The following is a 14,333-nucleotide window of genomic DNA, read 5'->3' on the forward strand; positions in this document are numbered from 1 at the left end:
TTTGGACCGTGTCAGGTGCCTTACAAATTCGTTGTTAAATTTCAGTGCTGCACCTTGAAGTATTACATCGTGGTAGATAAAGGCACAGCTTCAGGTCAGGCAAATCTAGGTTCAAATCTGGGCTTTCCCTTCATACCAGCTTTGTGTTGGCCAAATCACTTAGCCACATGAAGCCTGTTACTTTGTCCATAATGAAATAGGGGTAATAATTGTTACCTGATAAAAGGTTTAATTGTGATAGCACATGAGAAGAGATCGGGTAGTACCTGGTGCGTCGTAAATGTTTAGAAAACATCCATTATTATTATCATAGGCCAAGATAATCTGAGGTGATTGGATTCTTTCTTTCCCCATAGCGACTTTTGAATACAACTTTCTGACTCAGTGTAATGCTTTACCATTTGTTATATCAAACTGGACTTAAAACTTGATAACAGAGTGAGCTGTCTTCATTTCTTTCTGTAAAGTCTTGGGTTTAAATGGTTGAGGAAGGGGAGCAAAGGAGGAGAAAACTGATGTTTTTATTTTAAAAGATGGTATTAATAATCTCCAGATACCAAACTACCCAACCATAAGCCAGAGCCTTTGCTGCACACACCACCAGCACCCAGGATGGGGATGGCAAACAGAACAGAACAGAATGGTAAGGCACGGGTGCAGTTCTGCAGGCTGTAGTATTTCTGCCATTTGAGTGCCTGCTTCCCTTGCTAGATGTCTTGACCTCATCGAGCAGTTTATTCATTGTCATATCCCCCAGTAGTGTCCAGGGCGAGTGTTCAATAAATGATATTTGTTAACCACACAGAAGGGACAGCGGCACCATCAAGAGAACATGTGCTTTGAGCTGCTTTTCCGAGAATGGAAATGGATTTGCTTTGATCCGTTCATGTGACCAGGGGTGTGCTTTGTAAAGGTGAGGAACATAATACATGACCACTGACTCCTTCAGGAGTGAACAACAGGCCTTGTCCTCCTTGGTCAGCCCCACATTTACTTAAACTGACGAAATGTCGGCCCAGATGAGTTCAAGATCTGACCAGGGAGGCTTAGGCATATACGAGAAGAAAAAGCAGAAGAAAACCATTTAACTGGTTCACCCCCGGAAACCCAGACTGTACTTCTAGAGAAGTTAAAAGTAAAATGGCCTGTTTCATCCAGTTTCACTCTGCTGTGTCTGCTGCCCTTTCTTCTCCTTCCCCTTCTTCCCTAAATTGCCACCCGCCCCCATTCTTCACCTCCTCCATAAAAAGAGCATTAGAATGCCTGAACCCATGAACTGTTCTGTTTCTCGGTACACACCGTATCGAAGCTGACAAAGCACATTGCATGTGCTTTGAAGTCATGTTTTTCTCAGAGTAGAATTGCCATGTCCAAGGGGTGGGTGGAGTGGGAGAGCAATATTACAGGGAAAGATTTTGTTCAAAATCTGCAGAAATAGCCTAAGATATAAAAGTATTTCTTCAATGTTGTTCTGTTGCCTGAAACAAAGGCTTTGTATTAGGGTTTTGCTCCATCCCAAATCTTAACTCTATTAGGAAACTACTTGGAAAGTTGGGCTTTACCTGTGAGTTCTCCTCACAACTTCTTTCTCTGTCTTTTTGAGATGGAGTCTCGCTCTGTTGCACAGGCTGGAGTGCAGTAGCTCAGTCTCAGCTCACTACAACCTCCACCTCTTGGGTTCAAGCAATTCTCTTGCCTCAACCTCCTGAATAGCTGGGATCACAGGCATGCGCCACCATGCCCATCTGCTTTTCTGTATTTTTAATAGAGATGGGGCTTCACCATATTGGCCAGGCTGGTCTCAAACTCCTGACCTTGTGATCCACCCGCCTCAGCCTCCCAAAGTGTTGGGATTGCGGGTGTCAGCCACTGCACCTGGCCCTTTCTCTGTCTTTTAAAGGGTCCATTCTCACTCTGCAAGTGTGAAGTCCTTAACTCAGCGATCTGGAGTGCCTTCTCAGGGCCTATGTGATTCCCTTATACTCATTAAACACAAAATTTAGGGTAGGGCTCACATTGACCCAAACTCTTCCTGTTTAGGAAATGGAGTTTTCCCTGTGTATGAATGATTTCAACAGGCATTCAATGCGACCTTTAAATCATGTTAAAGAGACACAATTGAGACCCAGGGTTGGGGAACACCCTGGAAACCCAACCCAGAATTGTAAAATATTTTTTTTTAATTATTATTATGTAATAAACCAACACCAGTTCTTTCCAAGAGAATGGACCATAGTAGAATCTTAAACCAAATCAAAATAGTTATAATAAAAATGAAGAAGAAAAGAAACAGCTCTGGAAGTTGATAGCATTATTCTTAAACCATAGTTTAGGGAGAAGCTGTAGTTGGCCAAACTTTCGAATTTCACTTTATACAATCAGAGAAGGGAAGACTACATTGTACTTCAGTTCAATAACTAGCACTCAGAATGAAGGAATTGTTCTTTATAGTCTTTGATGGTTTGATGTTTTTTTGGTTCAAGACAAGAAATTGGAAGTTCTCAGCCATATCTCTAGCCTGATTTGAGTTTTGTTGAATGCCTGCTGAACTCAATCAAATATAAGGAGCACTTCAATTCCCAAACTGCCTGTGAGGACGGAAGGTCTGGGTCTGTTTGCGCTCTACCCTGAATCATGTCTTTAACAGGAAACTACTTGGAAAGTTGGGAAGAATCAAGCTCATCTTAGTTAACAAGATGGGGAGATCTGTCCTATTGAGAAGATTAAAGCCATACCATTCTAGAATGAGATCTTCACATCATTCCATCTTAAAGATGAGGAACTGAGGCCTAGATAACTCATAGTAACTTGGCGAAGTCACATTAGGGCAGTATTTTAGAGCAATGTGCTTTCAAGGTGCTATTCTTTTTCCGTTCCCCTTCCTTTAGTCTCTGGTCTGTGGGTGATGTGTTCCTGGGCCACCATCTCTAAAATACTGAACTTCCTACCATCCTCACTGAGGGAGGCGCAGAGGACAGTGACCAACCATTCAGTTCTCAATCCTGGGTAGGCTTACCCAGTGACTTCTGTCTAACAGACACTCAGTATGTATTTCTAGATTACTGAAAAAAAAAAAAAAAAAAACACTGTAGGGCAGATTCTCTTTGAAGGACTCTTCGGAGATCATTTTGCACATCTGCTAATCTGCCTCTAGTTTTATTGTTTTGGGAATCTGGGGTTTTTGTAGATACATTTTGTCTTTTATTCTCAATTGACACCATACACATCTTTGTTCTGTAGATTGATTAGAACACTATTGAAGCTAATTTAAAAATTAGGGAACTTAGCATTCTCATCAAAAAACTATTTAGATCAGAGTATGTGCTTTAGTTGATACCATTTCCAAAGAAATCCTCAATGGGATCCACAGCGCTTCCTCCCTCCCCTCCCATCCCATTTGTTAATTTGGATCCCTGTTTATTTCACACTCACTTGCCAAATTTTAACGGGAAACCAACAGTCTAGGGTATGTTTTCTGGATGCTTGGGCAATTCTTAGTCTGGTTCTGCATTTTCCCTGTCCTTTCTCCTCTCTCACTTCTGTTAAAGCCGTTCTGGGGAGACTTGTTTAGTGGGGTTGGAGAGGCCGGGGTTTGGCCAGGGTGGTGTGAACCTAGCGCCCTCTGGTGGAATTTTGTGAGAATGACAGACTTCTCCCCAAAAGCTTGAGTGTTTTGAGTTTTTTCTTGAGTAGCCTTTAGGGGGAGGACCTTCCTGTTACGTCGTAAATATAGTAAGTTAATAACAGGCAGGCTTATTGCCTACACTGAATATTTGAGGGGGGTATCACTTGAGTACCAGAGGCTTATTGTTATGGAATTACGGCTCATGACAGAAACAGGCAGCTAAGTGTTTGTGCTTTTTCATCACCTCCCGTTAATGTGTAAGAAAGGTAAACAGAAAAGGAAGGCTCCCGGAGAAAGGTAATTGAAAAGAGCCTAGGAACCAAGAGTAAAGGGGAAATGGCAAGCGTTAGAAGCCTTGGTCACAGACAAGTCTTATCCCCAGCCCTCACTTTGGATCTGAGCCCAAAAATATAACACCCAGCCAGAAGTTAAGAGTCTGCCAGATTCTCACCCCCCAGGGGAGACTGGGGGTCGGGGCAGGGAACAGAAAGTGTTACATAAACACACTCCTAAGGGAGGTCTAGGCCGTTTACACTGTGCTGTTTGCTTTACGTCGACTTTTTGGCTGGCTGACTTTCTCTCTCTCTCTCTCTCTCTCTCTCTCTTTTGAGACATAGTCTTGCTCTGTTATGCAGACTACAGTGCAGTGGTACAATCTCAGCTCACTGCAACCTCTACCTCCCAGGTTCAAGTGATTCTCCTGCCTCAGCCTCCTGAGGACCTGAAATTACAGGTGTACGCCACCACGCCTGGCTAATTTTTGTATTTTTAGTAGAGACAGGGTTTTACCACATTGGCCAAGCTGGTCTCGAACTCCTGACCTCAAGGGATCCGGCCCCCTTGGTCTCAAAAAGTGCTGGGATTACAGCTATAAGCCACAGAGCCCAGCCATCTTTCTTTCTTCATTTCACAATTTTATTTCTTTCATTTTGAAATAACTCCCTTCTCCATTGCCATTAGCAAAGTCGTTGTCCCAGAGGACACAGTCACGCTTGCATCAGACACACCTGCACTTAAGTTCCTGTCTTGCCTCATACCAGCTGTGGGACTTGGGCAAGTCATCCTGCTGGAGTCTCCGTTTTCTGGAGATTCCTTATAGAAACATTTGTGAGGATTACAAAACAATAACAGGGTCAACTACAGAAACAAGTTACTGGATTTTATTATACCCCAGAACAAGGAAGAGAGTGGGTCCATTACTAAGGTAATGACTCAGGGTTCAGGACTGTTGTCACCCAGAGAGGCTCACAAAACCTCCTCCCTATCCAGCAGCACATTTAGAAGAAACAGGATTGGGAAGACTCTGGAAGCAAAGAAACCTTTATTGAACATCAACCATGATCCATAGCTGGGGTATACACAGGAAATTTTGTAACTTGGATAAGGCAAAATCTTTTCCCTTTAGAAGCCTGTACTTTAGCGTGTGAGGAAAAATTTCCTGAAGGAAAATGATTTCAGCGGTAGTATAAAAGAAAGTGTGTCACCTATATGAGCAAAATAACAGGGCACATTAAACGTAAGTGCCTAAGAGTTCCAAAACAAGGGAATCAATAAGAGTTCTTGGAGAAGGCTGACTTGGGGATACTTGGTGAGGTGATGGGTGGGTGTAGGTTTATTCCCAGAATCTAAGAACGTGGCAAATATGTGACTGTAGGTTGACTGGTTGTGATATGCAAAGAAAAGAAATTCGCAAAGACCCAAGAGTTGCATGTGCAAGGTGGTCATGGTGAAACAGGAAAGTTTGGGCTACCGTGAGAGTAACAAAATGAGAAGTCAGGAAAGTACCAAGCATTTGAATTCTATAAAAATGCTACAGCATTTGAATTCTATAAAAATTTGAACTATGGAAATCTGAAATGTTATTAAGGTATTTTAGAAGTCTCACTTTATGTGTAAAATTTGAAATGAAGCCAATTCTTGAAAGCTGGGGGAGAGGAGGAGGCAAAATGAGCATAATTTCAGCCTGTATGAATTAATTATAAATTCTGTTGTGCCACTTCCACACGGTGGCACCACTCTGGTGAGCACAGAAAGTACCCACTTTTCTTTATCAAGATGGGACTTGAATAGTTCCAGTTTTCAGCTATGAGAAGTCTTCATTCCCTCAGGTAAGAGGCAATCCCTCCTGGCTGACGAAGCCGCTAGTGACAGCATAACTGCTAGACCCTGTTCTCCCTTCACAGCCCTTCCTTCCTTTTGTTGCCGTCTCTTCCCCCAGTGGCTTTTCTTGCACACTAATTTGTTCTCCTGGTCCTTTTCCCTCCCTCCCCCAAATCTCATCAGCGTCTCTCTTTCTCAATCCCTCTCTCCGTATCTTCTCAGTAATTACAGTCTCAGGGATAGAAAATGCACCAGCATGGGCATGGTGGCAGACACCTGTAATCTCAGCTACTCTGGAGGCTGAGGCAGAAAATCGCTTGAACCCAGGAGGCGGAGGTTGCGGTGAGCCGAGACTGTGCCATTGCACTCCACCTTGGGCAACAGAGCGAGACTCTGTCTCAAAAAGAAAAGAAAAGAAAATGCATCTGCAGACAGGACCAACTGCTAGCCTTCAAGGCCATTACCTTCACCAAGGAGGGTGCCATGCTCGTGGCTGAGGAGCCCACAGGAGGAAGGCAAGGTGGATGATGTGCCAGCCACTATAGACTCTGTCTCAGGGGAGCTCTTTGAAAAAAGGAGGACCTGGTCCTCTTTCTCTGACTGCTCCACTTCCTGCAGCAACTTGTAGAGGGGTCCTGGAGGGCTTGCGTAATACGGAGCTTCCTTGGGCCCCGTCAGCTTCAAGCTGGGAGCGTAACAACGATGCCAAAAGGAAGAGAAGCCGTAGATTCCCAACAGGCATGAGGCATCGATCATCACATGCCAGCAGAAGAAGGTGGTGACAAACATGATGTCACTGATGTCATCGTCCTGCCATGGGTAGCCAGAGACAGGTCTGTATAGAATAAAGCCTGCCTGCATCAGCCAGGAGCCCATCATGAGGATCAGAAAGGTCTCCATCAGCTGGAGATGACACATGTTGGGAGCCCACAGCTCTGCAGTGAACACCAGCAACAGCAGGAACACCACCAGGATGAGCAGAGAGTGCACGTGCAGCTCCACCCCTTCTGAGTCTTTAACATGTGACACCATCAGCAGCAGGAGCTCATAGATGATCAGGACCAGGGTACCTTTTTCTAGGCCCACACACCTCTGAGGCAGCACATTCTTGCTCACAAAGTCCACACAGCCATTGAGAGTGAGGAGGATGAACATGGTGAGGTGCTGCCACTCTTTGGGGTACATGAACCTTGGTGGCAGTTCCCTGTTCATCAATATCAACCCTCCTTCAATGCAGATGACCTCATAAACTGTCAAGAAGCAGCCAGCCACCATCTTCAACAGACCTCCATAGGATATTTTCCGCAGCCTGGCACATCTTCCCTTATTCCTGGGAGGGGATGAAGGATATAGGAGAGAGTCGCTGGATATTATAGCTTTGGAGATTACTACTGCCTGATACAGTCCATGTAAGAACAGAAACAGCCCTGGATACACATGACCAAAAAAGTTTCCCATGGAACTATCGATCTGTCCACTGAAGGAGAGAAGTGCAAAACTCAGGCACAGCCTTACTTTATGCAGCCACTTCAGGTTCTGGGCTTTGGAAAGACCTGCCTTCCACCTGTTTTATCATCTCGCCGCACCCACTGCTTCCCCACAGAGAGGAAGTGTTTCTCAAGACAAGCCTACACATTCGGTGGAATATGGCTTAGTGTTCCATTCCATTCTGGTACATTGGGAATGAACTCACCTTACACTCTGAAGGCAAAGTTGGTGAATGGGCTTTCAGGGGACCCTTTTACAGCCCTTGAGGTGGTTCTGGTTATACCCATCCCTATATCCCATGGCTTCCTTTCTTCTGTCCTGCCCAGAGCTCAGAGGAGAAAAGGAGAGGAAAATGGAGTGGGTTGCCATGACGGTATCCAGCAAAAGCCTGGACACTCGTTATCTTGATTATGCTGCAGCACTTCTCAGACATCATTTTGATCCCGTTGTGAGGTCAAACTTTTTTTATGGATACATACTTTTGAACATTTGGATATATAATATATTTAGCACCTATCTGGCTTTTCTACTTATCTGTGATAGACCCATCTTGAAGACCTCCAAGAAAGCCCCCTTCAGCATCTCCCCATTACCCGCTTACATTCCCCCAACCACCACCACTTCAAAATGTCTACTGGCCAGGAGATGACTCTGAAAAGCCACCCCTGGGTATTGATTTTAGAGGATGTGGTGATTTTGTAGTAGTGTCCGCATAGCTAAGCTACAACCATGTTTCCCAGAATTTCCTTCCCAATGTGGTTCCAAAGTAGGTTTGGCTACTGGTGGAATTTACATGAGAATCTGAAGGCAGAAGTGAAGCAGCAACCTAAGAATACTCTGAAGGCATAGGGTGCCAGGTACCGCGGTAGCTCATGCATTGTGTCACTGATCTGCAGGCTTCACTCCTAGGTGAGCAACAGCCAGGCCTAGAGCTGCTCCAAGGTGTGAAGGGTGCCAGTTGCTTCCGCAGGTTGCCTGCCATTGAGGTCTGAGACAGGGAGAGGAAGACATAGGCTCCAGTTTGTCCTGGTAGGTTTGCGTTTGGTTTCTCTTTGCTCTTCCCTTTTTCATAGAATATGGTTCTTGCTGACTGCTGCCACCTCAACCTGAAATGACTTCAGGTCCCCGATACCGCAAAGAGGCAACAGCTTTCCAGATGTTGTCACCAGATCCCACAAATGTGTAAGGTCTAGTTTCTATCAGCCATCCATATCCCATAGCTCTGCTTCTACCAGCCATCCCTATCTGATACAAGAAAGGAAGAATCCTGAAAATGGAGATTCATTGAGAGGAATTACCCCAGTGAGCTGGTATTGGCCACTGATATTTTAATGTGAAATAGTCACCAGCTTCCTTTCTCAGTGATTACTTGACGAGTGTCTAATTAACCTAGGAAGACAGCATTCTAGGTATTGGGTAACAGCCCTCTGAGCCTGAGAAAGGGGGTTAGTGGAGAACAAGTTACAGGGAATGTGAAGCATCCCCAGGCACACTAGTGGTTCTGGGTTTATTGCAGAGGGACCCGGAGCAGCAGTCTCTCTGAGGGTGACAGGTGTGCTGAGGGGAGTGGAAGTTCATCGCAGATGATGAACCTTGCTGACTCAGTCCTCTGCGTAATCATCCGTGCTCACACTACAAGCAATGCTGTAAAGCAGAGGCAGCACCTTTGTGCTGATGGCGCCCCCAGTGGGGAGGAGGAGAGTTTACACACACATCATAGTGCTGCCTCTGAGCCCTCTCTCCCATCCAAATGCCTAACTTACGCTTTCTCAAGTCCACTTCATGCCAGAAAAATTAGATATCTCTCCCTGCCGCTGAGCGTGGCAATAATTCATACTTCTTGCAGTTGTGAGATCTGATATGGCTGGGAAGTTGAGTGTGAAGGCAGGCTAGAAAAACAAAACCTAATTCTGCTTTCTGAAGGAATTTACTTTGATTATTTAATTTCAATTTTTAGGTGTTCTTATAGAATTAATATACATTCATTGTAGAAGAATCAGGTAATTTTTTTTTTTTTCTTTTTAAAGGCAGATTCTTACTGTGTTGCCCGGGTTGGTCTTGAACTCCTGGGCTCAAGTGCTCCTCCTGCTTTGCCTCCCAAAGCGCTGGGATTACAGGTGTGAGCCACTGTGCCAGGCTTTTCTCCCTCCCCTCCCCTTCCTTCGCCTCCCCTCCCCTCCCTCCCCTTTCCTCCCTCCCTCCCTTCCTTCCTTCCTTCCTTCCTTCCACATCCCTTTGGTACAACATAAATCATATAAACAAAAAGAACATTAAAAATTATCTGTAAGCCCAGGCACGGTGGCTAAGGCCTGTAATCCCAGCACTTTGGGAGGCCAAGGCTGGTGGATCACTTGAGGTCAGGAGTTCAAGACCAGCCCTGACCAACATGATGAAACCCTGTGACTACTAAAAATGAAAAATTAGCGGCCAGGCACGGTGGCTCACGCCTGTAATCCCAGCACTTTGGGAGGCCGAGGCGGGCAGATCCTGAGGTCAAGAGATCAAGACCATCCTGGCCAACATGGTGAAACCCCATCTCTACTAAAAATACAAAAATTAGCTGGGCGTGGTGGCGTGTGCCTGTAGTCCTAGCTACTCGAGAGGCTGAGGCAGGAGAATTGCTTGAACCGGGAGGAGGAGGTTGCAGTGAGCTGAGATTGTGCCACTGCACTCCAGCCTGGCGACAGAGCAAGACTACATCTCAAAAAACAAAAATTAGCTGGACACGGTGGCCCATGCTGGTAATCCCAGCTACTTGGGAGGCTGAGGCAGGAGAATTGCTTGAACCGGAGAGGCAGAGGTTGCAGTGAGCCAAGACTGCACCACTGCACCCCAGGCTGGGCAACAAGAGCAAAACTCCATCTCAAACAACAACAACAACAAAAATCATCTGTAACCCCACAACCTGGAGGTGATCATTGTCACCAGTGAGATGTAGAGACAGCCTTCAGAAGGCAGCATGAGGAAGTGGAAATACGTTAATGTGAAGTCAGAATCTGGATTCTAGTTCTGGTTTTCTCTTGATTTCCTGAGTGTCACGCCCTTATCTACAAAATGTGAGTGTTGGAGTCAATTATTTCTACAGTGAAAATAAAAAGGTATAGATGTGACACAGAGGTGAGCATCTTTGTCTCCTGTCTCTTTCTCCTTTTGGTGAACTATCAAAATTCATGGAAGCACTGTAGACCTGAATGCTCAGAGAAAGGAGATTATTTAAAGGGAAAATATGAGAGTGATACTTTTGAAGTGAATCACAGAGAACCCCAGGGACTCTCCTTGGTTCTTGGATTTGTCCTGGGAGAAGCAGGCAGTTTGTTGCTCCTCCGGGATCCCTGGTGTTCAGGCCTCAAGAGTAATTGCATTTAGTCACTCTTTTTTGGTGTTTGGGCGGGGGCAGTATTGGCATCTATCACAATGGTCACTCTTAATATTGCTTCTTGAACCTCAGCTCTGTGGTCCACACGAGGCGGGAGTAGCAGAGCTTATTCCGGCTCCCACACTCACTTGCACAGTTGCTCCTGGCAGCTGAGAGCTGGGCATGAATGGTCAGAAGAGGAGGGAAAACAGCAGCACTGACTCAATAGCAATGGGAGGTTGAATGTGGGATGAATGCAGGGCATGTAGCCCCACGTACAGTCCTGTCTGGGATGTTCAGTCCTCCGCCTTGGCCAGACATCAAGGCTGCATATAGTTCATTAAAACATGAACATCCTGATCCCAGGACTTTGAAGATAGGAATTGCCCATTCCAAACCAGACACTGCCCACAAGCAGCTGAGCAAGTACCCACAGGTGGTGAATGATTAGCAGAACTGCCAGACAGCTCCAGAGTCTGTGGACACGAAGTACCTGGAAAGCTGTTTCATGGGTGTGATACTATGATTATATGCAAGTTGGTTTTTGTCCATGGTTCGTAGCTCATATCTCCCTTAACCCTTGTTGTGGTCTTTTGTCATAATGCTGGGGGCACTTTAGGCATCAGAAGCAGACCTCAGGAAACAGAAAATCTCCCTCTAACCTTCCTCTCCCCTCCTTTCACTTGCCCAAGGCAGGACTCTAATCTTGTTGCAGGTCATAAGACCTTCATTCCATAGAGGGTCATCCCTCTACTCTGAAGGACGGAATGTTGCATGGAGAGACCAAGAAGAATCTGAACAGACAGGCCTTGCTGGGTTTCTATCATAACCTTTTTGTCCATTCACAATTTGACATGACATGCATCATTCATGGACAGTCAATGAAGTCTCCTTACAGGCCCAAAAGGCTGGGCGCGGTGGCTCACACCTGTAATCCCAGCACTTTGGGAGGCCGAGGCGGGTGGATCACTTGAGGTCAGAAGTTTGAGATCAGCCTGGCCAACGTGGTGAAACCCCATCTCTACTAAAAATACAAAAATTAGCCTGTTGTGGTGGTACACGCCTATAATCCCCAATACTTGAGAAGCTAAGGCAGGGGAATCTCTTGAACCCAGCAGGTAGAGGTTGCAGTGAGGAGAGATCGCACCACTGCACTCTAGCCTGGGCAACAGAGCAAGACTCCATCTCAAAAAAAAAAAAAAAGAAAAAAGCCCAAAGGCCAAAGAAGTGTTGGGAGAGCTTCTAGGTAGCTGAACAGGTGGAGGTTCCTGGTGGATGGCACATGTATGGAGGGCATGGAAGCTCTGTGCCGCTTCCCCCATACCTCATGCTACGCATCTCTTCATCTGTATTTTTTGCAATATCCTTTATAGTAACTTGGCAAGTGTGTTTCTTTAAGCTCTGTGAGCTACTCTTGCAAATTAATCAAATCCAAAGGGAGGGTTGTGAGAACCCCAACTTAAAGTTGCTCATCAGAAGTTCTGGAAGCCTGTACTTGCAACTGGTGTCGAGGAACAGCTTTGGGGATTCAGCCCTCACCCTGGGAGATCTGACACTATCTCCAGGTTGGAATTTAATTAACAACACCCTGCTGATATCTGCCACTTGGTGTGTGTGAAGGAACCCCCCCCCCGCCACCGCCCGGCATTTGCTGACAGAAGTCTTCTGTGTTGAATGCTGTGATATGAGAGCAGAGGAGAATCAGTTTGAAAGTTTTTCCTAAACAATGGGAAACTGAGTTTCCAAAACTCACTTGACCACAGGTGCCCAGGAGGTCCCTCCTGGTCCAGTTGCTTCTCAGTGAAACTCCCCCAAGACCTGCCTCCCCACATTCCCGAGGGACCCCAGGTACAACCACTGCCCCTGGTCTGGCATCATGAAATGCCAGAGTGCTTAAGAAGGTCCTCAGGAACCCAATAAAATGGATTTCCTAACTGCCGTGGGTCCTTCTGAGGGTGCAGCTTATAAAGGCGTATATAAGGCAGAAGCTGAGGCTGTAGCTTATAAAGGAGAATATAAGCCTCTGCAGGGCTTACAAAGGAGTAGATAAGATAAATTCTTTCCCTCTAAGAGCTTACTGTTCAGTTGAAGGCATAACACCTCTACACACACATGCACACACACATCAGGAAACTATTTAGACTACTTTTTAGACTACTTCTGTTTCATAGAAATCAAACATCACATGTAAATTTAAATTTTCCAACACCCACATTAAATAAGTAAAAAAAGGTGAAATTAATTTTAATGAGATTTGACCCAATATATCAAAAACACTATTTCAAAATGTAATTAATATAAAAGTGATGAATTTCTTTTTTTTTTTTTTTTTGAGACGGAGTCTTTTTCTGCCACCCAGGCTGAAGTGCAGTGGCGTGATCTCGACTCACTGCAACCTCTGCCTCCTAGGTTCAAGCAATTCTTGTGCCTCATCCTCCCAAGAGCTGGGATTATAGGTCTGTGCCACTATGCCCAGCTAATTTTTGTGTTTTTAGTAGAGATGGGGTTTCACCATGTTGGCCAGGCTGATCTTGAACTCCTGGCCTCCAGTGATTTGCCACTTCAGCCTCCCAGAACACTTGGATTACAGGCATGAGCCACAGATTGTTTTGTTTTGTTTTTAAGAGACATGGTCTCACTGTTGTCACTCAAGCTGGAGTGCAGGGGTGCAAACATAGCTCTCTGAAGCCTCAAACTCCTGGGCTGAAGCTATTCTCAGGCCTCAGCCTCTTGTGTAGCTAGGACGACAGGTACACACCACCATACCCTGCCAATTTTTAAAATTTTTTGCAGAGATAGGGTCTCCTTTTGTTGCCCAGGCTGGTCTCAAACTTCTGGCCTCCATTGATCTACCCACCTTAGCCTTCCAAAGTGCTGGGATTACAGGCATAAACCACGATGCCCAGCCTGAATGAAGTATTTTATATTTCTTATTTCACACAGAATCTTCAAACTCCAGTGTATACTTTATACTTACAGCCCATCTCAATTCAGATAAGCCATATTCCAAGTCCTCAATAGCCACATGTGATTAATGGCTACCTTGTTGGATTGCACAGATATTGGATGGGATCGAATGACCAGTTGAGGGAAATACACATTATAAAGTTTTAGTGAAAGAAGCAGTTCATTGAAGAGGTAGAAGTTTGATCAGAAATGGCATCTAGAGCACCACACTACAAACTTAATGACTGTGGGATTTTCCCCACAGACTATGGTGTTTTTCAAAGGCATATTTTAATTTAACTCTGTTTAGGAGGGCCATCATCTGCAAGGCAAAGTGCACCTTAGGAAGAGGTCAGAAGGCTGGAGGCTTGAGAGGTTCATGCAGAGAGTGGGTCCAGAGAAATCAGAACAAGGTCAGAGATAGTTCATCTGCTCATGTTTCAAACTTTCATCTTATTTCAAGTAAGGGTTACTACGCCTTGGGTTCATAATGGTTTATAAGCCTTGGTTGTCACTGACTTACCAAAACAAGGCTTATAAGAGCTGGAAAACTTTCTGCTGCCTGCACCTGGACCACTGGCCCAGGCACTCAGGTGGAGGTGCAGTAAAAAAATTAAATCAGAAAAGAAAAAGAAAAGACAAAGAGAAAAAAATAAAAGAAATGGAAGACAATATTAGAATTTTTTAGTTCGAAAGTCACATCCTTGATTTCACCTGGCACACTAGCTCATAATTTTTCTCTCTAAAATTGTGTGTAAGGTGAGCTTTATACCTCCATCACATAACCATGACTTAGTTTTCACTATTTGTATAATTGCT

The 14,333-nt window shown here is 45.1% G+C and overlaps 2 protein-coding genes across 2 annotated transcripts in view; one reads left to right on the forward strand and one right to left on the reverse strand.

Moving 5' to 3' along the window:
- Nucleotides 1–4,771: 4,771 nt before the first annotated feature.
- On the reverse strand, nucleotides 4,772–7,183 carry LOC108301337 (transmembrane epididymal protein 1-like). The gene has a single exon (XM_017524479.2). The coding sequence runs from the start codon at nucleotides 7,181–7,183 to the stop codon at nucleotides 6,170–6,172; it is 1,014 nt and encodes a 337-aa protein (XP_017379968.1). The 3' UTR covers nucleotides 4,772–6,169.
- A 397-nt stretch (nucleotides 7,184–7,580) lies between these two features.
- RGSL1 (regulator of G protein signaling like 1) overlaps nucleotides 7,581–14,333 on the forward strand; it is a 129,425-nt gene continuing 122,672 nt past the window's right edge. Inside the window, exon 1 of the mRNA XM_017524482.2 lies at nucleotides 7,581–7,661. Coding sequence (XP_017379971.2) covers nucleotides 7,581–7,661 — 81 coding nt within the window. The remainder of the gene's footprint in view (nucleotides 7,662–14,333) is intronic.

The sequence above is a fragment of the Cebus imitator genome, unplaced genomic scaffold (assembly GCF_001604975.1).
Source record: "Cebus imitator isolate Cc_AM_T3 unplaced genomic scaffold, Cebus_imitator-1.0 Scaffold33, whole genome shotgun sequence".
In the NCBI taxonomy this organism is placed as follows: Eukaryota; Metazoa; Chordata; class Mammalia; order Primates; family Cebidae; genus Cebus; species Cebus imitator.